Raw genomic sequence first — 25,685 nt, 5'->3', positions numbered from 1 at the left:
ATGTAAGAACATAACACGCAGCTGTGTTCTGATGCAATGCCCCCTGTTTCCAGTACGCTGGTATTCATTTTGCCAGCCTCGGAATAATGACAGGCTAATGGCAGGCGACAGGGGCTCGTACTCAAGACCCTAATAGTAATATCTCAAAGCAGCCACCTTAACCGTTTCAAGCCAACACCAAGGTTTATATAATATGTCGATAAAGAATACAGATCTGTTTACCACGACAGTAAAGCAATCGCATTGGATTGTACTATTTTGACTCGAGCAAGCCGCCGTAGCTTTGGTAGGAGCCAATCAGCGTCGCGTATACTGCCACAGTGAACCGCAAGCGCGGCTGTCATTGGTTAGTGGGAAGGCATTCGGTCCCTGCATTGAAAGGCTGAACGAATTCCATTCCAAATGTGGGTATATTTCATTATATCCATAATTAGCAACTTCAAGGCAATGCTATGATTTGTAGGATTTCGTGACCCGAGGTTTGCGTCCCCGTGAAAGAACATCGATCTTTTTTTCTTGCAGTGCGCGCGATAATTTAGATAAACTATTCGGTTTTCGTTAAACTATTATTTTTATATCCGCTGTGTGACTATTTTCCATTAGCGTCGGATTTTATTTTATTTTCTACGAGATGATGAGAGTTGCGAAATCTAGGCAAAAGAATTCTACATCAATATCGTCTTCTGACGGGTGGTCTTTATCAACAACAACAATAATTACAACAATACGTTGTGGTTTTGCGGGGAGTTAAAAGATTTATCATTTCCGTTGTGAAGCAATGTCCATTATACGTCAGGTTTCATTTTTGTAGCTCGACTTTCAACTCTTTTTAAGGATTTATTACGATTGCTCTCTTGTATGGACTGAGGAGATTGTGACCGATGAACGAACGTTGTTCATAACGTCGTGAATTGTGAATGAAATGAGCACCGTGGTGCTATGGTAACGACCGGACGTTTCCTCCCCCCCCCTGGACCTCACCATCAGTAAGCAAGCCGGCAATCGACTCCTTACCTCATATTTTTGTAATCTTGCTTTTTCTCACTCCACCGTGTCACGTCCATTCCTGCTTTATATTCTTCGATTTCATTGTCAGATGCATTATTTTTGTTTGCAATAAAATGTGTTGCTCCATCCTTTTATATGATGCTTTGCAGGGCGAAATGAGGAAGCTTGTGGAAGGAGACACAGATTTACAATATTTGTTTTTTCCCATATTACGTTACATGCTCATTCACATACGTATTTCCATTGCTAAAATATGTAACAATTTTTTGGATTCGACCCCTGGTTCATTCCCCCAGGGAGTGTGAGCTTAGGGTCACAGGGTCATAACATTTGATTCAAAATTTGATATTGGGTCGTTCCTGGTGGAACTTTTTGCCATCTTTCAACTCTGCTTCAGGTGCGAATTGCGATGGCGCGTCATCGACTTCGCTCTAGTTACCTCCGCCACCAAAGGTGGATGGAGGTTATGTTTTCACCCCTGTCTGTTTGTCTGTCTGTTTGTTTGTGAACAAAATATCTCAAAAGTTGTAGACGGATTCAGACGAAATTTGGCAGAGATGTAGCATATGTCACAAGGATGAAATGATTAGATTTTGGTGAAGATCCGGATTCGCATCCAGCCAGTATAATTTTTTAAGTGATTCTTCACCATTGGGAGATAGGGCAAAAAACGATACATAGCAGGATATCTCAAAAAGTTGTGGACGGATTTGGTTAAACTTGTTGGACAGGTTGTGTGTGTGACAATGGAGAATCGATTCGATTTTGGTGAAGATCTGAATATGGATTCGGGCATGAGAATTATTTAATTTTTTAAGTGATTCTTCACCATTGAGTGATAGGGCCAATCAGGCGGAGGTATGCTCTCTACTGAGTGCCGTTCTAGTTTAGTTTATGAGACCATGTAAATGTTGCAAAGCACTCAGTATTTGAACCAAGGTTAGTATGCTCTTTTTGAGCTGCCCTATCAGTCCAATGTAATATGTCGATGGCCTCAAAACAAAATATCTGAATCTCAGTGCTGTTGCAACAAAGTGTTTAACAAGAGTTTTGTTGTGTAAATTGGTGAGAGTTATAAAAAGCTAATGATGTTGTGGTGAGCAATTAAAACATTGTTGCGGATCTCAACGTCGGCCTTCCCCTTTACCAAGGGGGGATTAATCCCCTTGTCTTTTTGCTAGCCGACGTGATCCGGGGCTATGACGTTCCTTCCGGTCAGCGTTGGGTAGGGTCGTAGGCCTAATTCCTAATACCTAATTACCAACGCCTCCCAGGAAGCAAGGAAATAACCCCGCCCGAACCACGGTTTTAGTGGAAATGCCGAGCGATAGCGAGCCGTGATCCGGGCCGTTAACAGGTACTAAACCCGATCCAAGCGGTTCCGAATCGTGCCACGCTTACCCAATGGAGGAAAAGACTGATACGGTCGGATTAGGAAGAACAGGAAGAACAGATTGGTTTATTAATAATTTGTACAGGAAGGAGGAGAAGTACACACAGTGAAGCTTATACAGTCTTAACTTATCCCTGGACAAACAGGCCCGTCACACAGACACACTCACACGGCGATGTAGATGGTTGGGTTGATGGTCCGGGGATGATGGCGTCCAGGCAGCTCACTCCGGTCCCCGACTCGTACCGTGAAGGCGATGGTCAGGCGGCAGCAGCCAGGAACTCTCGTGTCGTTTACGCGGAGCGGACAATTACAGGGCCGAATGCGGGCGAAAGGTAGGCTGGCTTGGCGGTTACACTCGCGGCTCAACCGCGTACGTAATAATCGGCAGCTCGAACGCGCTTCTTAATGCGTTTCCCTCACGAGGCCTCTTTGCACAATCCTCTTGATACGAGCTCGCTCAGTCCTCTCGCATCGATCAGTCCTCTGTAATGCGCGAATCATGCCAGTCCTCCTATGTTCCTTCTGGCCAGTCCTGTGGAAGGGCTTTGTGTGCGCGTTTATATAGCGCCGCCCAGCGAACCCTCTGGAATTTGCCAGCCGCACTCTACCACGCCCCTCACGCCATGCCCATCGAGCCGTGGTTGGTTGTTGGCTCTCACCGTCTCTGCCTTTGACGTGCTGCTTGACGTGGCCACACCCCGACCTCGCGCTCCTCCCCCTTTTCCAGGCCTACCTCGTGGCCACCCGACTAGTTCGAGTGAGTAACTGGCAGCTAACGCTGCTGGCCAACGAGGTGGATTAGCCGAATGGGGCGCGGGATGGATGCTGCTCAACGAGGTCGATTTGGAGGGTGGGCCGCAAAATGAACGGGACCTAAGCTTATTATTTATTTTACACAACGCAGGTATCACTATTGGAAATGGCCTTATTCTCACATATACTATGACATAACTAATGTTCTAAGGTGGCCTACGTGTTGCATGTGGACTAACTATGGGGGCAAACCTTTAACCTTTATTGATGTTGTATGTACATTCTCAGAACCGCAACAATATCTTCAGAAAAGTGCACTCATTACCTTATAACATCTCCCATACATGTCCTCTTCCATGTCTTCTTTAGAGTGAATGGTGGGGGTGGCCATGTGGCCAGGCCACCTGGCTGGCCGCCTTGTTCGTGCTGCTCTGCAAAAAGCCCTGTGGCTTTTCCCTCGCCATTTCCCGAGCCTCTGGCGCCGTGTGCCAGCACGCTGGGTGTACGCGTGGGTCTGCATCAAATCCCTGTTCTACAACACTTTTGGCAGTTACGACGTGGTGCTGGACACCTTGCTGGAGCCCCTTTTCTGGCTTGTGGAGTGGCTGACACGCTGGTTTGGATTGGTATGATTTAACCTTGTACACCTTATAGACCCTGTTACAACCCTAATAACCCTAAGACCCTTTACACCCAAAATACACTATAGACCCCATTAGACCATTTAGGACCCAAAGACCCCCTGAAGCCCAATAGACCACGTTAGATCCTTTGGAACCATTAGACCACTAAGATCCTTTAGACCCTGTTAGACCTTTTCAACCTGTAACTACTGAACTAGAACTTACCCTTTAGAGTTTAGACCCTTTCGACCTGTAATTACTGAACTAGAACTTACCCTTTAGACCCTTTTAAAGACCATTTATACCACTTAGACCCCTTGACACTTTGGACCCTTTACAACCCCTTTAGACTCCTTAAGACATTTACACCCTTTAGACTGCTTAGGCCCTTGACACTTTATATGCTAACTGCTATTGGAAAATACCCTTTAGATCTTTTAAACCTCTTAAGACCATTATAGACCTCCCATTGGCCCTTTGGAACAATTGGATCCCATTAGACCTTTTTCTTTCTTTTCTTTTTTTAAATTCAGAATTAAGGCTCGTGTAAGAGCTAACATATTGAACATGAACATATTGAACATATTGAACATGAAAACATGCACAGACACATACAACATGCAATGAAGGGAGCAGGAGACAAGAGGGGGAGAGAGGGAAGTACACAAGCACAACAACAGAGGAGAATAGGGACGTCAGTAGATCTGTGGAAGGGGGAGGGCTGTGGGAGGAGGGATGGGTACATGGTATAAAGCAAATGAACACCTCTAGGAATTTCAGGAAATAATTTGGGGATTAAAAGAGGCGGATTTGGGGTGTTTTAACGGGGGTAGAAAAGATCAAGGTTTTGGATGGGGGAAGACAAGAGATGGTGGTGAACAGATGTTTTAAAGACCTGGAGGGAGGAGAGGGATTGAAAAGAGTTTGGGAGTTTGTTCCAGAGGTGGGAGAAAAGAGGAATGAATGTGAGCAGAGAGTCTTGATTTTGGCAGTTTCACCAGAAGAGGGTTGCTGGCAGATCTTGTGTGTCCTGCAGGAATATTTGGGGGACAGAACACAGACAGAGCAGGGAGAGCAAGGCCGGAGCAAGGCCGTAGAGGAGTCGGTTACACCCATTAGGTTACACTGTAGGTTACTTGACACCCATTAGACCCGAAGACCCTTAGACCCATTAATCTTCTTTAAATACAATCAATCTGTAGCCACCCAGAGGGTGGGTACTCTGCTAGGTTGAACAAAAATTGCATATTGGGTGACTGAATTGGTTCACCAATCAAAATCTAGAAGCATATTGTTTTGAGGTCAACGGTCAAGGTCAAATAAAATCAAATTTCATCCGATTTACTTAAAATTTGAACAGTGTTTGCATATTGGGTCACTGAAGCCCATTGTTTGAGGTCAAAAGTTCAAAACTCAAGGTCACATAAGGTCATCAATTTTCATCCCATTTACTTGAAATTTGAACAGGATTCGCATATTGGGTCATAGTCCTGGTTCATCAAAAATCAGAACGATCAACTTAGCCTTTTTGACAAGTCAACGGTTTCTATGACTATAATTTCACCTGATCAACCAAATTTGTTATGCACAGCATTAAATTATGTGAAACACTTGATAGGTCAAATTTTTGAAATTACTGAATTTCTGTTTCCATGGCAACTATTGTTTATTGGATTTCTCAAGTAGCATGCTATGCATGATATCTTTCTTGGAATTATTTCCTGATTTATTGGTAAGAATGTTTTTTACTGTATTTTTATTTATTTATATTTTATTGCATGTCTTGGACTATGTTGAGTATCTCATTGTCATACTATTTTGAATGCAGTAAAAGAGTTGAGAGTTGTGGGGTTGAGAGTTGAGAGAGCAGGGTTGACACGGCGAGAGTGTTAATGCCAGGCTGGGTTGACTGTACTGTACAACCCCCCTCCCCGCCTCCCCAGTACTCCCCCAACCCCCGTTGGACGCCGAGTCAACCCCGCCTGAAAGCACATAACATTCCATAGCTTGTACAACCAATCAGCCGTTAATTCCCCTCAGATCGGCAGTCCGCAGCCTCCTCACTCTCTGCAGACCTGGTCAAAATCACAGACTGGTTAAACAAGTGGAACATGTCTTTCAATCCTGACAAATCTCACACTCTTACTATGTCTCTTCGAAAAGACCGTCTGGACAACCCTCCCATCTACTTTCTAAACAATCCTCTCCAAGAAGTTCTGTCACTCAATCTCTTTGGGTCTCACAATCTGCTATGATCTTTCCTCGGAAAAACACATTTCCAAGCTGGCCTCCAAAGCCAGTCGCCAACTGGGCATTCTCCGTCGTGCGAAGTCCTTCCTTGGCACACCTGAGCTCCTCACCATGTACAAGGCTTTCATCCGCAGCTCAATGGAATACTGCCCTCCGCTCTGGGCTGGTGATCCTGCATCACACCTTGCTCGGCTTCACGCTGTTGAAACCAAAGCTTTCAGAATCATTGGAATCTCCCGCGATGAAGCCGATTGTGAGGACCTTTCACTCACTCACCACAGGCAGGTTGGTGGTCTTTCTGTCTTCTACCGACTCCTCTCCGGCCTAGCTCCCCCAGCTCTGTCTGTGCTCTGTCCGTGAAGTACTCATACAGGTCGCACAAGATCTGCCTGCAACCCTCGTCTGGTGAAACTGCCAAAATCAAGACTCTGCTCACCTTCACTCTTTCATTCCTCTTTTCTCCCACCTTTGGAACAAACTCCCTCACTCTCTTCAATCACACTCATCCCTCCAGGTCTTTAAAACAGCTGTTCACTACCATCTCTTATCTTCCCCCATCCAAAACCTTGATCTTTTCTACCCCTGTTAATTCACCCCAGATCCACTTTTCTGAAATACCGACTTCTTTCCTGGAAGTCCTTGCAGTGTCCATGTGTTTTTTTTGTTTTTTTTTACCTCTCCCACCCCCCAGCCCCCTCCCCACGCCTCCTCGCCCCAAGCCCCCTACCTCCCACAGATCTCCTGACGTCCCTGCTCTCAAATGTTGTTCTTGTGTGCTTCCCCCTCTTTCCCCATCTTGTCTCCCGCTCCCTTCATTGCATGTTTTATGTGTCTGTGCATGTTTTCATGTTCAATGTGTTCGCTCTTACACGAGCCTCGATCTTGTATACAAGAAAAAAAAAAAAAAATTTGAACGCCCTTCGTATTTATTGTTGTTTTTGAAAGCATCATTAAATCAGGTCAGATGGCATCAAGAGGTAAAAACTTTGGAGGGGAATGAATACTTTTTCAGGCCACTGTAGGTGAATGAATAGCCAGAACAAAAAGAAGAACAATTCTTCGATTTGTTTGCTTCTCCTTTCCAACTAAGCACTGTAGTTTGATTAATTATGTTTACTTAATTATTCATGTTAATTGCTTGCATTGACATTGGTGGTGGTTTTTTTTTCCAGGTGTTTGTGGTAACAGTGGTCATCCTGATGGCTGCAGTTGTGGCTGTGGCCTACATTTGTGTTCTTCCACGCATAATCCGTACCTACGATCCGTATATCTCTGTTTTGCTCGTCCTAATTTCTCATTGGCTACTCCTCATGATAACGTTCCATTACTATCAAGCACTGACCACATCTCCTGGTCACTTACCCTTGGTAAGTTTTGTGTAATGAAGTTATTTTTCTTGCATATCATTTTTAAAAATATAATAAATAAAATCAGGAAACTATAGAATGTGTGTCTTGTTTGCAGGGGCGCATGGATCTTCCTGCTGCGTCTATTTGCAAGAAGTGTATTGCTTGGAGGCCACCCCGTGCACACCATTGTAGCATATGCAACAGGTGAGTATGTCACAATAACTCTGTTTATCACACAGTTTGCGAAACGCCCTCGGTGAGATGGCACCATTTAAGTATGCCATTCCAGTTTCACAATTTCTGGCTGTTGTGGAGTTGGGAGTTAATCTCTAACTGTGAAATTCATTTTCAGGTGCATTTTGAAGATGGATCATCATTGCCGTATCCTCAACCTTTGCACCACTTCTGCATTAGAATCCCGCCCATGCTATAAAAATAATTCAGGCATGAGAGGCATACACAGATAAATCTCTTCCCTTGGTCAGTTTGCTAAGTAGAGCTATTTGCAAGTTTCTAAATATTCCTTTACTACCTTAGCAAAAGGCCTTTGGGAATAAATACATTATGTTTGTGGTGACATTAATATTTCAACTTGCTAAAGGGACAGGCACTTAATTAAGTACTGTTCTTCTCAAACAGCTCATATAACCATGTTCTGTGATAGTTTCATTATTTAATTAGTTTTAAATTAAATTATTTTGTGTGCACATGTATCTTTACAATTCAATTCAAGCTTCAGTTTTCCATAAGCCTGCTGTTGGGTTAACGGTGAAGTTGGCTGGCTTAAGATCTTCAAGGGTCTTGAGTTTGAGCCCCTGTTGTGCCATTTAAATAAATGAGTAATTTGAGTAAGGGTAAGGCCAAATAAGCCATTTCAGTATCCTGCGTCGGAGTTGCGACACGTCCAGGATTGTATTCCTTTGCCAGTGAAACTGCCTCGGCAGCCCTATGTACCTCACGGTGTGAAAGGAATGGTTATTCAGTTTCCCATCCACTTCTGGCCTAAAACACACACACACACACACACACACACACACACACACACACACACACACACACACACACCACCCACCAGGAGGTGATATTTCGGCTACATACAAACATGCATACATACATACATACTGTCGTGTGCAACAGTCTGTTAACACAGACCACCTGAAGGATGGCCCAAACTGGCTTTTACACAAGAAGACGCGACCGAAGACGTTACTTAAATAATATCTCATTGGATGAAAGCTTGCAGGTCGTTCAATACTATTTAGAATTGTAAGTCGGTTATATTTCATGAATTGCGCTAAAATGTGCATATTATATTCATGGGATAAGGTAAAATAGGTAATTTTTTAATTATTTCTTAAATTTAAACTTTTTTTTGTACCCCCCCCCCCCCGAACTGGACCACAAGACTGAACAATACGAGCGGACATCCCATAGTCTACTTGGACCGTCAACCGTCAATTACTCGTGTATTCGCATGCGGGAATTGCAACCTGCACATGAGAACCTCTTAGCTCTGATTTAACGGTATTTATTCTCCACCACAATAACGGGGGAAGAATGATCACAATGGCAGGTTGAGGGGTGGGGCGGAAGGGGAACACGGAATCACAATAGATAAATAATTATAAACAAGAGGAATAACATCTGAAGGCACCTCACACCAGACTCAAGCACCAAGCCCTTATCTCTGGTGTTCGTCAACGGAGCAGTCCATGAACAAGAACAGGAGCAGGATGAGGCAGTCACGAACAGGCAACAAAACAGCATGAGGCAGGACGACGGAGAGGCAGGACGAACCAGGGACGACAAACATGTGAGGCAGGACGATGAAATATGATGAGGCAGGAACACGAGCAGAACGACACATATGCATGACAAACTAGGCGCACAAAGCACGACACCGTTTCTCTCAGGATTTGTACAACCTCTGCGGTCTTGTTTTCTTGTTATTTTTTCTTGTACTGTATGAGCAATGCCACTGCAAAGCTCATAATGTTGACTTCCTTTAGTTAATTGGGTTGAATTTGGCACTAATCTCCTGAGTGCTTTGTTGGTTCTTCCAACCAGTTTTTTTTGTCCATCAGTTTGTTTTCTATCTTGTATCGTTGTGGTCGTTCCCCGAATGGTGTTGCTCTCATCTCCACTATTTTGTTTCCCAGCTCTTCTTCCAGTCTTGGCTGGTCCTCAGCATCTTCATCCTCCTTCTCTCCTACTTTACCTCTCTGTTCCCCTCCGTCCTTCTACCTGTTATAATCCGCCATTCTCATTTTCATCCCCTCCAACTGTCGGTGATTCACTCGGTCCATGACTCGAAGTCGTTCTGCATCTCTACTAGAAGTCTCCCCATTAAGGTGGTTCTGCATCTCCTCCCCCTCTGTCTCACCTTGCTTTTGCCGCTGTGTCCCCAATGACTCTGGCTGCTGGGTCCTCAGTGACGCTCCTTATTCCAAACCCTTGCTTCGTTGCGCAGCCCCTCCCGACGATGTACGATCCACTTTTCCACCATCCCTCTGTCCACCCACTGGTGATCTTTGTGATCGCAGATATCTGGTTGTCTGTGACATTGTGCTTGATTTGATGGCTACATTGTTTGTTAAAAAAACGCTTTTCTCCACTGCTGTTCCACCTAAGCTGTATTTTGATAATTTTTAATCAAAATACACAACCAAACAGTCTGAGCGTTTTTAAATTGCTCAATTTTAAGTAATGCTTATGTGTAGAATGGCAGACGAGAACACTTCCTCAACCATTTCTCAGACATGCATTTATTGATCTTGTTAAAACTCTGCACACAGTTAATGAATGATGGTTTACATATACACATCATTTTTTTTTGAGATCAGATTCAAGATGGCCGACTGGCGGCCGTTTTGTTACTTAACCATGTCCCCAACCATTTCCTGGACATGCATGGACCGAGTTTGGTCAAACTTGGCACAAACACAATACATGAGAGTATATATATGCAGAAGATTTTGTTTTGTAATCTGACCAAAGATGCCCGACTGATGGCGTTTAATTCCTAACAGCAAAATTACTAAAACCATGGGGGTGATGACATTTTATGTCTTTTTCTTCTTGTTTTTATTATTTTCGGCACCGAACGTGGCATTAATATGCACCGCCCAAATAAAGGGATGTGTTTACTGGTGCTAATTTTTCAAAACTTTTCCCCCTTACCCTTTGACATATTGAACTGAAACTTGGTAGGGGACATGTACTGCCAGGCAATTCCCCCTCTTGTTAGTCATTTTTGGTACCTATGATGAAATGCTCCTTTCCAGATTATGAAATATCCAAGTGCTTGGTTTCCTTTGACTGTTTCCAGCTTGGCTGAACAACTGTGTTGGTCATTACAACCATCGCTACTTTTTCTCCTTTTGCTTTTATATGTGTGTTGGCTGCACTTTTGCCAGCCTAACCATAAATGTCACTTTCTTTCACACAACTGATGGAAATCAACACGTGAGTTGCTTACTAATTTTTTTCATATATAATGGTTGTCTTTGAACGAATGGCTTGTGATTCAATCTCATATTGCACAGTCTAAATAAGGACATTGGCAATTTGTACTATTGTGTGAAATTATGCCATCACTAGGAAAAGTACATGTCCCCAGTGACGGGAATAGTTTAAGTTAATTTATTAATTTGAATTATTTCATGGACGTTGAAAAGGTTAATTGGTTGCACTCTTGGTTTCACTCAGAGCCAAAGCTCTCAGCTACTTATACCGCCCACCACAAAATGGTGGTGTAGTATCGGGTTGTAATTGTGTGTTACTCAATGGAGATCTGTATTAAATTAACTTTAATGCAGATGTTCATGTTGATTGTAAATATTACTGAAAGGGACAATAAAGTGACTGACTGTATTGCATCAATAAAGGTGAAATTAAAATGCAAAATAACAAATCAGCAGATTTTCAAATGCAGCACGGGAAGTGGCTACTGTAAAAGGGAGACAGACGGACACCACAGTTCGATTATACAATATATATATATTTATATATATCAGTATATTGAAAAGGATAGCACACTGAGCAGTAAAATAATTTAAAATTCTTTATTAATAGCCATACAATTTTAGCCCTGGTGTTGGGCTAGCGGCTAGGGTGCCAGCTTAGGATCCCAGGATCCTGGGTTCGAATCCCGGTCGATCGCTGAATTAACGCCAGGGGGGTTGACTCAGCCTGTCATCCTTCCGAGGTCGGCAAATTGAGTACCAGTTCACTGGTAATCCCTGTTTGTCGTAAAAGGCGACAAAAAGGGTTGGCGGCAGGAAGGGCATCCGACCGTAAAACATTGCTTCAAAAAAGGGGACCAACAAAAACAACAACAACCACGGTGCCCGAAAAAGGCCAACCCCCGCTTTGCGGGGAAAAATGGCCTCTAAAGGTGGTTTTTAAAATTTATTATTAATAGCCGTACATTTCAAGAACAAATTAGTTCTCTTCCTCAGAGGCATTGAGTGTGATGTTAACCGTTAAGTTCCGTTGGGGACGGTTCACGTCATGGATTGGTCCAAGTCCTTGCCAATCACAGGGCTTCCTTGCATTCAAATGACTCTGCTGTTTTTGACGTTGTAATTGATTGCGTAGTGCTATGTATGTGGGGTGTAAGTCGATGTGGTACTCTGATGAAAACTCCCCATCTTGTCTCCCGCTCCCTTTATTGTATGTTTTGTGTGTCCGTTTTTTTTTTTGTGATTGATGTTCACTCTTACACGAACCTCGATCTTGTATACAAAAAAAAAGAAAAAAAAAGAAAACTCCCATTTCCTTAAAATCATAAATTTTAGATGTTCCAATCTCAATTCTGAAAGATCATAGCCTGAGGGGCAATTTGGTATACATGAAAAGGGGTTATTCTTTTTTCACCTGTATGTGACAGGTGTGTAACACATCAGTATATAGATATACTCACAGGCAATCACTACTAAAGCCTTTAAATCACTTACTGAGTGGTCACACTTCACGCAGCTGTATTATACTGTTGTAGACATACCTCATGAAGGTTCTACTGTTTGCCCATTTGTGCACTTTGAGGTGCACATTGGGTGCACAGTGCACACTAATTGTGCCCATGGTGTATTCCCTTGGCTTCTGTACGTTGCAGGTAAACACTAACGTATCTGCATCTGCTTTGGAAATGAAACCTGGAAAGGTTGATTACTATCATAACAGCGTCATCTTTATCTGGATTCTCTGCAGGTCTGTCATCCTTTTTGTTTTTTTTGTAAAAATTGTTTATCACTCATGGAACTTCACCGTGAAATATTGCTGCAACCGTGTTTCTGCTGTTGGCCTTTGGTTGTGTCAGGTTCCTGCTTACAAAATTTGGATTGTTTGTTGTTTTCATATGCAAAAATTATAAACCAGACGAAGCCCTCATGTTGAGATAGCTCTTTTTAAATGAAATACAGTGCTGTACCTATTTCTCAGCCTTAAAATCCCCTCCCTTTTCAGGTTGTGATGTATCTGAATGTGGTTTTGTTTTGTGGCTTGGAACAAACAGCACAGTGGCTAGTGTCCTGGGCCTACTCACTGCCTGGCATGCAGTTTTGATCTCGCACGGAGAGACGAGTGTCGAGAGGCACATCAACCGTAAGGAGAGGCGGCGCCTTTGCAAAGAGGGCCAGGTAAACTGCGCTCTGTGATGTGCTATAGTCTTTTTGCCGCTTGATACCCTGAAAATTCAAAGCAATTTGTTGTACACTGCAGTCACAATATAAATAATGTTTTATTTCTTTATTCCATTTGGCTGGCCATTTATTGATATTTTCTTGTAATTTTAAAGGTAGTAGGTTGTAGACGGCAACCGCCCAGAGTAGTACTACCGTCCTGACAGGAGCGTTAAAGTGGTGCCCGGAACCATCTTACACTCTCCGTGTCAGGATTGCTGGTCTTACTTTCTGTCTCGCTCAAACTATCAGCTACCGGGCTAGCTTCAATCTCCCTTTCCTGCAAACAAACACCATACACTTTTCATCATATACTTTTCTTCTCTTTTATTTATGGCCCGGCCTTGATGAGGGCTATGCAGTCCGTGCCTGGAGCTTCCAACATAAAAAGAAAAAAAAAAAGCCAAAATGTCAATTTTGACTTCATCCCCATCTCCCATGTATGTTCCACACACACTCTTTCAGTTTACTCATTTCACCTCCTAACTTCCTTCCTTTCTCTCTCAGATTGATCATCAAGTTTTTACATGAGCTTCACCCATTAACCTTCCTCCTCTAGGCAACATGCTTCAGCATGGTAATTCCAGCTCAGCTTCTGCCTGCCGTTTGTGCCAGATTTTCAGGAATCCCTATGATTATGGTGCTTCGAACAACTGGAAAATGTTTTTGGGAGTAACACGCAATAGGTAAGCAACAAACTTAATTTGCTTTGTTTTGGCTGCAATACTTCCTGTGTGAAGAACCGATGGTTGTTGGATACATCAAAGACAGTTTTTCTTTTAAAATTAACATTTCAGTTTTTAACTCAACTGGACTATGTCCAGCTGAGTTTTTGTCGACACCCAGTGTCCGTCGTCCGTCTGTCTGTCTGTCTGTCAACAATTCGATGTATACGCTCTAAAAGTCACAAATATTGATAAAATTTGATGAAACTTGTTATGCAGCATCTTTAAGACATAAACTAGTTTGGGATTGCATTTGGGCATTGCACGCCCAAAAATGGGCGTGGCAGGGTGGCCATATTGAAAAATCAATTTTTTGTCAATCCTGTTTAAACATGATACCTTCAACATTACTGTACCTCTTTAGCACATATAAACGATATAGTTTGTGGTTCTATTATGCATATTCTAACCATATTGATATAGACCAGTTGAGTTCAGGTTCCCTGGAACCTCTAGTTTATTTACACTGTCTTTCCAATTTGAATTTTTCAGCAATCTAGTGTCCATTTGGATTTTCATCTGAATATGGTGACTAATCAGACATTTCAGTAGAGCAATCCAATCAGAAGTATGCACAACCCATAATGCCAATAATTGGATAACGACTACCCAACCATGGATATTTGAACAAAGCAATAATGTTTGTGTTCATTGGCTATTGAGTTCCCCATACTTCGATAAGTTCCACATAATTTAACAGCATTTTACAAAGCAATTATAGGTGCCTGGGAAATGGTGCAATAGCAAAGTAAATTGCTCATAAATCAGAGATGTTCTTTATTTAACATACTAGCGTGACTCGGCGCACTCCGCGCGCCTCACCACACGTCGTTTCAGAGGGGTAGGCATCTTTGACCATTTCGGTGTCTTTTTGGGTTTCCTGGTGTTTTTGGTCTTCAGGGCCATTTGGATCCTCTGGGCCTTTAAGGGTATTTTGGGTCTTTGAGATGTTTTGGGTCTTCAGGGTCTTTTGGGTCTTTGGTGTCTTCAGAGGCTTTTGGGTCTTCAGGGGCTTTTGGGTCTTAAGGTTATTTTGGTTCTTCTTGGTCTTTAAGGGTCTTTGGGTCTTTGGGGTATTTTGGGTATTCGGGGTATTTTTGGTCTTCGGGGTATTTTTGGGTCTTCTGGGTGTTTTGGGTCTTCGGGGTGTTTTGGGTCTTCGGGGTGTTTTGGGTCTTCGGGGTGTTTTGGGTGTTCGGGGTGTTTTGGGTCTTGGTGCCAATAATTTTGTCAATGCCGTTTCTTTTTATTTTCTGATTTAAAAGGATGTATTAAGTTCTGAATCAAAAACAAAGGTTCTGTAATATTAACAGGAAATTAAGAATTGATGAGACCAAATACTTTTGGCAATTTCAACTTATTTTTAGAGAAAATTGTGAGTTATTTGAAAAATGAAAAGTGCAAGGGTGCCAATACTTTTGGCCATGACTGTTCAATACCAGCCTGCATGGGTTGGCCTGGATCTAACACAAGATCGTGCCTGCTGAAGTCCTCACCTGCCCCTTTGTTTCTTGTTTGAGTCCAGTATTTTGGCAGCATTAGTGCAATTTAATTATCTTGTATATCTGTGTGCATGCTCCCTTCTGCCTTGTTTGTGGCTGTTGATTGTCAGATCTGTTCTGGTTATTATTCCCTTACCCGGAGAGGACTATAGGTTTGTTCTCTGTCCATCTGTCTGTGTGTCTGTGTGTCTGTCTGTCTGTCCATCACACCTGTGGTTTTCTTGGCTTTTTTTTTTACCATACCCTTTAACATATTGTTGTGTCCCCGGGGCCAAGACTCCAAGAGGACGAATGACCGAAACGAGCCCCAACTCCGAGGCGCACTTCAAACCCCAGCGAGACTATCCCTGGCGCGTGCGGGAAGGCCTGAGCCCCACCTGATCGGGAACACACAGGGTTAATGAAAAGTAAGAAAACAAGGCAAGAAGAGTAAGATCCAACAAATAATGATTTAATGACAATTAACGCAAAGACAATAAAATGTATGTGAGGCAAAAACCGCAACTCCCAACTCGAGACGTCTCCACCTAGGCCCATACACAACACAAACAAGGGGAAAGATCAAACAAAAATAAATGACGTTTCTGTCGGCCGGCACCCAGCTCCGTCTCAACGAGGGTGCCTGCCTCCCGCCGCCCCCAACCCACCGCACGCGAAGCGCACCAACAAATGGCGCTGAAAACGCCCAGGCGCAAACAAGCAGCCAACCGGCCCCTCCCCCCCCAACCCCCGAAAATCACCACAGTCAACAACACCGCCTCTTCCGACGCCGCAAAACTCCACAATGCCCCAAAGATTCTCTGCACGAGAGGAGTGACCATCCACCACAAAACCAGGACCAGAAGACCGAGAGACAAAGATGGCGAGACGCGACCTCCTTTCCTTTCAGCTCTCGAATTTTCCACGCCGATGCCACACTCCGTCCAACCATTGAGCGCTACTCAATCATCCCATCGTGCCTCCACCAATCACGAAGGCCGGGACACGGCCTCCCCGCCACGAGCCGCCGGGGGGAGGAGTCTAATCTCTCTCCGAATGTTTGCATGACGTTGAAGGCCATGAGGCGGGGCTTGACTGGCACAATCGGCAAATGTTCTGGGTGTTCGTTATCCCTGGCGGTGTTGTGAGCGAATGGAGTCATTTGTTATAGTTGTTGTTTGGCAGGCTTTTTAATTGTAATAAAGATGGGGGGAAGATCAGAGGGGCAAATTACACACTGGAGAATTAATCTTTAAGCCCTATAATTACTTAACACAAAACCACACCCCTTATGACGACATGCAAACGCTTTTACCCGGACAGACGGCCTACTTAGATACATCGAGATTCCTCTATGCGACACTCGGAGTATTCTAATCTACACGATTCTATCTCGACTGAGGTATTTCATTGTTTACCCCCACAAACGTAACAATATTCAACTCAGACTTGGTACATGGCTTAATTATGATCATTTACAGAACAAGTTTGAGTTTCGTGGAGTTTTGTCACTTTTTCACCGAGTTATCCCCTTTTTGCTTGGAAGAAGAACATTCATTGGAACCAGTAGGACACATGTATTGCAAAGCAATTCTCCCTCTTGATTATAGGGTCTTATCTTCTGACGCTACAATATGAAGCATTTACTGATGTATTTTTCTTGATACATGTGTGGATTTGGGAATTTATTGAGTGACTTAATTGCCTCAAGCATTTCCAAAAGAACAGAAAAAAGCTGTGTTAACGCTGCTCTGTGTCAGAGAGTGGGTGATTCAGCACTGGTTCTCAGATCTACTGTAATCTACATACTCTGGTGAGGCCTTGCTTTTTAAATCCTTTCTTGCTCCTTGTGTTTTCAACCAAGGTGGATTTTAACAGCCAGTGTTTCGACTAAGGCTCTATCCCCAATGCCATTTTCGACACCCTTTAATGAACCGGAAGGTTAACTATTTAGTAACTAATTTCCACTAAATCTTGGCTAATGAAAAGGTGATGGTTGAAAGATTAGATGTGGTACTCCTCCTTCATGCAGTCGTAATCCCTATCTTAGAATGATTTGCTTGCTGCAACCTCCCAGCCTCATTCCATTCATTGCGTGGTGTGCAGACATTGGGCGACTCGGGTCCTACTGCCTTCAGTTCACACTCCGCACAGCAATGGACTGCTGTGGACAGCACCGGACCAAACACATAAACGCCAGCCATCAGTTGTAGTTTGACGTCTGACAAAAAACTGGGACGATGTACACCTGTCAACGGCTACCTCAGCATCAAATGGAATGTGAGAAGGATATTTGCTAATTGGCTGCTGGAGCTTCAGTTGCAAATTGCAGGCAGATGTTTGTGGTACCTGTGTGTGATGTGTTAAGTCATGATACTTGCCTGCAAGTTCAAGCTAATCTTAAAACTACAATCTACATGCAACAACTGCTAATAATACTTCCAAACAATCTGCAAGTCCTTCATTTGCCAGTGGAGTTGGTCGAGGATGTTGTTTCTTTGTGGGTTAGTCACTGAAAAGTATTGGTTTAGCTTTTCATTTCTGATCCACAAATAATTTATCACCAATGTGTAGCATCATCTTCTAACACTTTCTGCTTTAATTGCACTGAACGTTGGTGATACGAGCATACTTAAGGATAAAAAAGTTGAAAAATCGTTCACTGAGCTCCTCAAAACAAGGGGTTAGAGGTTTTCTATATTCTGCATAAAACAAGGTATAACTGTTTCCATAAGTACAGTATAGCTCTGTTGTTAACTAGTTTTTGTTATAACAAATGGTGCTTTTGAAGGCAATCCCATTTTAAAACAATTTTTTTTGTATACATAGTCGAGGCTCGTGAAAGAGTAAGTACACTGAACGGATCAGGACACAACAGGCCAAAAGGAACAGTAGAGAGAGGGTGAGGGGGACACCAACAGCGGAGCTGAAGGCCAAGACATAGAGAGACTTGGATAAACAATGGGTGTGGGGAGGGATGGGGGCAGGACGGTATGAATGGGGTGGAAAAGATTGATACAGAAGGAAACTCTCTGGAGTGAAAATTGGAAATTTGTAAGGAGGGGGGGTTTGGGGTGTGGTGGGGGTGCGGGAGTTAAAGAGGGTAGAAAAGATCATGGTTTTGGATTGTGGATGATCTGAGATGGTGGTGAACAGTTGTCTTGAAGACATGGAGGGAAGATTTTGATTGAAGAGAATGTTGAAGTTGGTTCCACAGGTGGGAAAGAAGAGGAACGAATGAGTGGAGGTGAGCAGTGATCCGATTTCGGTCGTTTCACCAGAAGGGGGTTGATGGTGGACTGTGTGAGCCCTGCATACCTGGAGGTGGGGGGGGGGGGGGGGGGGAGGGTGGACAAAGCACAGAAAAAAACAGGGGGTGCAAGACCATAAAGGAGGTGGTAGAAGAGAGGGAGGCCACCAACTTTTCTGTGATGGCGAAGTGATAGGCCCATAGACTCGGCTTCATCGCGGGATTCCAATAATCTTGAAGGCTTTGGTTTCCACAGCATTAAGCTGCGCCATATGTGAGGCAGGGGAGCCAGCCCAGAGGAGTGAACAATACTCCATCAATCTCTGGATGACGGCCTTGTGGGTGGACAGGAGTTCAGGTGTGTCAAGGAAGGACTTTGTATGACAGAGGATGCCCAGTCAATGGTTAGCCTTGGAGGTCAACTTTGAAATGTGGTTTGCCCAAGAAAGATCATGGCTGATAAACGAGACCCAGGAGTTTGAATTACAGTAATGAACTTCTTCAAGAGGATTGTTAAGAAATTAGATAGGAGGGTTTGCCAGATGGTCCTTTCGGAGAGAGAGATAGTGAGAGTGTGAAATTTGTTCGGATTGAAAGACTTATTCCAAGTGTTTGAACAACCTATGATTTTTTTTTTAAGGTCTGAAGAGAAGGAAGATGATGCAACCTGCCTGTCTGAAGGATGGGGGATGTCACAGAAGAGGATGGGGTCATCAGCAAATAGATAGAGGATTTTCCAGAGATTCAGAGAGATCATTTATGAAGATGAGGAATAGGACTGGGCCCAGAACACTGCTTTGGGGCACTCAAGCTTTGACAGGAAGAGGAGATGAAAGGATTCCGGTGAGTGCCACACATTGGCTACGAGAGTAGTGGAAGTCAGTAAGCCATGTGTGGAGTTCGCCTTGGAAGCCATAGCCAGAGTTTGGAGAGCAAGGCAGGATGCTGGACTATCAAAAGCACAAGATATATCCAGCGAGACGGCCCTGATCTCATTGATTACAATTCGATATGCAGTGCTTTCAGAAAGTATTCACACCCCTTGACGTTTTTTCACATTTTGTTTTGTTACAGCCTGAATTTCAAGGGGGTTAAATTGATTTTTTTTAATACCCCAAAATGTCAAAGTGGAATTTTTCTTTTAGAATTTTTTACAAAATAATTCAAAATGAAATACTGTACAGAAAGATCTAAATTACATAAGTATTCAGCCCCCTTCAGATTCAGTCAATACTTCTTAGAAATGCTTTTGGCAGCGATTACAGATTCGAGTCTTCTCAGGTATGAAGTCTCTTGGGTATGTCTATGTCAGCGTTGTACAACAGGATGTGGGAAGTTTCTCCCATTCTTTCTTGCAGATTTGCTCAAGCTCTGTCAAGTTGGATGGGAGTGTTGGTGAACAGCAATCTTCTAATCTTTCCACAGATTCTCAATGGGATTCAAGTCTGGCTTTGGCTGGGCCACTCAAGGACTTTCACATTCTTCTTCTGAAGCCATTCCAGTGTTGCTTGGGGCCATTGTCCTGTTGGAATGTAAAACTTCGCTACAGGTCCTTTGCACGTTGAAGCAGGTTCTCCTCATGGATTTGCCTGAATTTGGCTGCATTCCTTGTTCCCTCTGTCCTTAAAAGTCACCCAGTCCCTGCTGCTGAAAAGCATCCGCATAGCATGATGCTGCCAGCACCATGCTTCATGGTAGGGACGATGTTAGATGGGTGATGAGTTGTGCTCGATTTCAGCCAGACGTAGCGCATTGCATTCAGGCCAGAGTTCACTTTTCGTCTTATCAGACCAGAGAATCTTTTGCCTCATGCTCTGAGTCTTTCACGTGTCTTTTTGCAAACTCCAGGCGTGCTCTCATGTGCCTTTTTCTCAGGAGTGGCTTACGTCTGGCCACTCTCCCATAAATCCTAGATTTGTGAAGTGCTGCAGAGACTGGTGTCCTTCCAGCAGGTTCTCCCATCTCAGCCAAGGAACTCTGTAGTTCTGTCAGAGTGGTCATTGTAACCTCTGACCAAGGTCCTTCTTGCCCGATTTCTCAGTTTGGTCGGAGGCCAGCTCTAGGAAGAGTCTGGGAAGTTCCATATTCTTTCCATTTCCTAATGATGTAGCTCACTGTACTCTTTGGAACTTTCAACATGAGAAATTGTTTTTTTTACCCTTTCCCAGATCTATGCTGGCTCAGAATTCTATCTCGGAGTTCTACGGACAGTTTCTTGGATTTCATGGCAGAGTTTCTGCTCTGACATGCACTGTTAACTGTGGGTGGACTCCAATCAAGTTGTAGAGACATCTCAAGGATGATCAAAGGAAATTGGATGCACCTGAGCTCAATTTGGAGTATCATTGCAAAGGGGTGACATACTTATTGACTCAAGACATTTCAGCTTTTCATTTTAAATTAATTTGTAAAAGTTTCTCAAAAAACTATTCCACTTTGACATTATGGGATTTTAGATGAAGATCAGTAACTCTCAATTTAATCCATTTTAAATTCAGGCTGTAACACTACAATATGTGAAAAAAGACAAGGGGTGTGAATACTTCGTGAAGGCACTTTAATGAGAAATAAAATGTAGAATAAATAGAAAATCAAAACATGAGCTTTGTGGTTGAATATTATGTTTTATAAATCAACTAAAATCTATTGTCATCAGTTAATTGCACACTATAATGGCCAAGTAGGAACTGTAGGCCAAAGGTGAAATTTTTATTTTAAAATATATATCTTCTTCTTCTCCTTTTCTGCCCTTTATAAAAGCTGATGTCCTGCGGTACCAATCTTCTACCCTGCCTTGACCATGATAGTGATACTCCTCCATTTCTCCTGTGCTCAGCTAACCTTCTCCACTCTCAAACCTTACTGATATCCCTCCTCACACAATCTTACCATCCCAACCACAGTCCCTGTCTTTCACTCCTACCTTGCTCCCTCAACCTATTCTCTTTCTTTGCCATTCTCTCTTCCCCCATCCACACCACATGCCCAGCCCACTTTCACTGACTTTTTACCAATCTCTCCATCAAGCTTAATTGCACACCAAGCTTCTGCCCTGCCTTGACTACGATACTCCTGCACTCCCCTCTATCTTCACTTACTCTCTCCACCCTCACCTTACTTATATCCCTCTTCGCACCATCCTCCCATCTGAACCTCTCAACTACCTCTTTTGCTCCTACCTTGTTCCCTCAACCTATCCGCTCTCTTTGCCATTCTCTCTTCCCCCTTCCGCACCAAATGTCCAGCCCATCTTAGCCGGCATTTCACCAATCTCCCAGTCAAGCTCATCTGCACACCAATCCCCTCCCTGAGGTCATCCATCCTCCCTCTATCCACCCTCTTCACTCCCATAATTCTCCTGACCCAATTATTGTCAGACTTGCATCTTCTGTTGTTGTCTCTCTGTCAGTGTCACTGTTTCAAGGTCATAAAGGTACAGCTACGTGAAAAAGTAAGTACACCCCATGTAAAGTTTAGACTTTTTCAACATATTTCAACATACAGCTATTTGATCTTCATTTCAACAATATTGATAGATAAAGGTGATATAATATAACAAATATCATGAAACATTTACATTTTGTAGTCCATTGTATAATTTCAATAAACATAGATGCAAATTTCGCATGTGGAAAAAGTAAGTACACCCTTGGCTCTAATAGGTGCTATTGCCCCCTTTGGCAGGAACAACCTCAAGTAGACGTTTCTTATAACTGTCTACCAGTCTCTGACATCGACTGGGAGAAATTTTTGCCCACTCCTCCATGCAGAATTCTTTCAGCTGTGTGATGTGAGGGGTTTCTTGCATGCACAGCTCGTTTCAAATCGCCCCACAACATCTCGATGGGATTTAGATCTGGGCATTGACTTGGCCATTCCAGAACCCTCCATTTCTTTCTTTTCAGCCATTCCTTGGTGGATGTACTGGTATGTTTAGGGTCATTGTCATGTTGCAAGGTCCACCTTCGGTTGAGCTTCAACTTTCCGACAGATGGCCTCACATTATCCTCAAGCACCCTCTGGTACAATGAAGAATTCATCGTGGATTCTATGATGGTGAGCTGCCGAGGCCCTGATGCAGCAAAGCTGCCCCAAACCATAATATTTCCACCACCATGCTTTGCAGTTGGTATCAGGTTCTTGTGGTCAAATGCTGTCTTTGGTTTTTGCCAAACATGTCTTCTAGTACTGTGGCCAAATAGCTCTACCTTTGACTCATCTGTCAGAGCACATTGTTCCAGGAGTGCTGGTCTTTGCCTCGGTGTTCATTGGCAAACTTTAGTCTTGCCCTGATGTTCTTTCTGGACAGCAAAGGTTTCCTCCTGGCACACCTCCCATGTAGATCAAATTTGTGCAGCCTCTTTCTAATGGTAGACTCGTGCACTTTGACATCAACAGTGGCAAGAGCTACCTGTAGGTCCCGTGATGACATTCTGGGGTTCTTAGAGACTCTTTCAGCATCTTGCGGTCTGCTCTCGGGCTGAACTTGCTGGGGCGGCCTGGCCTGGACATGTTGGCAGTTGTTTGGAATCTTCTCCACTTGTAGATGAACTTCCGGACAGTCGAATGATTGATTTCAAATTGTTTGGAGATCTTTTAAAATCCCTTCCCAGACTCGTAGGCATCTATAACCTTCTTTCTGAAGGCCTCAGAGAGCTATTTTGATCGAGGCATGGTGACGCCGCACACTTCAACAACAAAGAGCAAACCAAACGAAATGTCTGAGGTTTAAATAAGACAGGTTCCTCCAAGATCCTCTCTAACGATGTTCTAATCATTTGCACCTGAGCTGGTGCACCTGATTCTAATTTTAGGTATTTGAAATAGTGATAAATGTAGGGGTGTACTTACTTTTTCCACATGCGAAATTTGCATTTATGTTTATTTAAATTATACAATGGACTACAAAATGTAAATGTTTCATGATATTTGTTATATTATATCACCTTTATCTATTAATATTGTTGAAATGAAGATCAAATAGCTGTATGTTGAAATATGTTGAAAAAGTCAAAACTTTACATGGGGTGTACTTACTCTTTCACGTGACTGTAGGCCGGCATCCCACACATTCGCATCCACCTTTATCCTCCTTCGCACCTTTGCCTCCGAACTACCATCCCTGGTCTCTGTCCTTCCCTCCTCTCTCCTCTCCCATCATACTGAAACCTATTTCCCTGTCTGATCGCCTTCCCCTCTAATCTGATAGTCATTTATTGTCTCTGCTACTAGACCCATATCACCTCGGTCTTCCCTATACTCACCTTCCCGAAGCCTCCTTCCACTTCCCGAAGCCTCCGAAGCTTAACCTCCGTCACAACAGCGATATTCGCATACAACATCCTCCCCAGAATACCTTTCATTTTTACCCTCTTGCGTACCAGATCCATCACCATGATAAACACGAGTGGACTGAGAGAGCTTCCCTGCCTCAAACCGATGCTTTTGCTGGAGCCTGAAAGGAAATTCGTTTTGTAAATCCATGACTGAAGTACTTCGTCCAGTGTAGATTATCAAGTACATTGCCTAAAATAAGGCAGGTATAGACTGGGAGCAGGGATGGCCAATGTGACGCCGTTATTGTGATTATCAGCACACTTGCAATAAATTCTCAGCATGACATTGCAACTAGATGTTGGTGCAGTGCCTCATTGGCAGTCCAATGATATTGTAGGAACTTTAACACAAAAAGAGCCCATTTGGCCCATCATGCCAGCACTACACCTATACCACAATAATCCAATGCCTTAGTTTATCAACTCCTGGGAGAAGAGGGGTGGGGAACTGAATAGAGGTAGGCACAGTGGTATCATCAGGATGATATATACATATACCGTAAAACTTCGACGATAACGCACACTTTTTTTTACCCAAAAATATTTTTTTAGTTAGAGGTGCGTAATATACATAGGTCTAATTTTTTTGTAAGTTTTTTTTTCAGATTGAAACGATCGTCGAGGACGTCTTCGAAAACGGAAGTGGCAATACTCAAAGAACAACAAAGAATAGCTAAATGTTTAATATACAAGTTTAATAAATGCCGCTTCATAAAATCATCATCATCCCCATCCACGTGACGTCTTGAAGGTGACAATGTTTGGCAGCGTCTTTGCAAGCATGACGGCTTTCACACGCACCTCTGAAATGCTGACGTCACGGTCTTGTCGCCGACGATCTGTGACCCAATTGAGCAGTTTGGCCTCGAGCTCGGGATGGGTGGCCGCATGACCTTGTTCGGCCATTTTGCTTCGTGGGAGCGACTGCAGACACTCGTTCTGTCTCCATAGTCTGATGTTCACCTCATATATTCCGTCGAATTCCCGCCCAGCACCTCTGTTGCCGTGATCTTCAGCGTATCGAACAATGTTTAGGTTTTGGGCCGCGGTGTATGATCGTCGGCGAGATCTCATGGTTAATTTCGGTAAGAAAACTAGTGGAAATGGAAGTCGCTGGTAAATCTTATGAACAACTGAATGAAGCTGTTGAAGAACACTTGGGTTTTATAATAAAATATAGCCAATTTATCAGCAACTTGAGTACCACGTGATTGTCGTCTAACAATAGGCCACGGTTGCTTCGTTGGATTGCTATCCGACTTCCGCCGTTTATTTAATGTGTGCTGCTATGTTTAAACTTTGCGCAATCACAACTGAACATCGTGATTGATAGATGTACGACTGTCGTAAATTTAGTTCCCCGACCTGCCGTGATATTCTTTCATTAGCGCCGCTCTGTTCAACTATTATGAAATCGTGACACAGTCGTGCTTGAGATGGACTTCACCGTTTTTGACAGATGTAATAACATGTCTAACGTCGATATTTTTTTCATTTGAGTGCTGAAATGGGGGTGCGTATTATGTATAGGTCTATAGATTTTTACACCGCGACAAAAGTCCAAGTTGTGGGTGCGTGTTATGCACAGCGGCGCGTTACAGTCGAAGTTTTACGGTATACACTTGTGGGGCATGCTTGCACACTGCAAGCAACTACTCGGGTGCATCCTATGTGCATCTAATGTATAAAGAAGAAAGTTCGTTTGTTTATTATAATGCCTGTGTTTAGGCCTCGAGTGAGTATGTTGCTTATATACTGCCTGGGATTTTCCCAGGAATGATCGAATAATGTTTTGCGATTGTCATGCAGGAAATATTTAAATACATATTGAAT

At 43.4% G+C, this 25,685-nt stretch overlaps 1 protein-coding gene across 2 annotated transcripts; it reads left to right on the top strand.

Annotated features, from left to right (window-relative positions):
- Positions 1 to 345: 345 nt before the first annotated feature.
- Positions 346 to 17,715, top strand: LOC137420724 (palmitoyltransferase ZDHHC16). Of its 2 annotated transcripts, none has more exons than XM_068106046.2 (10): positions 346 to 404; positions 3,527 to 3,783; positions 7,203 to 7,397; positions 7,495 to 7,583; positions 7,732 to 7,760; positions 10,708 to 10,844; positions 12,496 to 12,590; positions 12,895 to 13,018; positions 13,676 to 13,746; positions 17,373 to 17,715. In XM_068106046.2, the coding sequence occupies exons 2-10, from the start codon at positions 3,532 to 3,534 to the stop codon at positions 17,482 to 17,484; spliced, it is 1,104 nt and encodes a 367-aa protein (XP_067962147.1). In that variant the 5' UTR covers positions 346 to 404; positions 3,527 to 3,531; the 3' UTR covers positions 17,485 to 17,715. The 2 variants fall into 2 exon arrangements, with proteins under 2 accessions (XP_067962147.1, XP_067962148.2); XM_068106047.2 differs by having other exon boundaries at positions 355 to 404; positions 13,620 to 13,746.
- The last annotated feature ends 7,970 nt before the right edge of the window (positions 17,716 to 25,685 follow it).

Source organism: Myxine glutinosa, chromosome 2 (assembly GCF_964187855.1).
Source record: "Myxine glutinosa chromosome 2, kmMyxGlut1.1, whole genome shotgun sequence".
NCBI lineage: Eukaryota > Metazoa > Chordata > Myxini > Myxiniformes > Myxinidae > Myxine > Myxine glutinosa.
The sequence above is the reverse complement of the archived record's forward strand: the minus strand, read 5'-3'. Positions and strand labels throughout refer to the sequence as shown.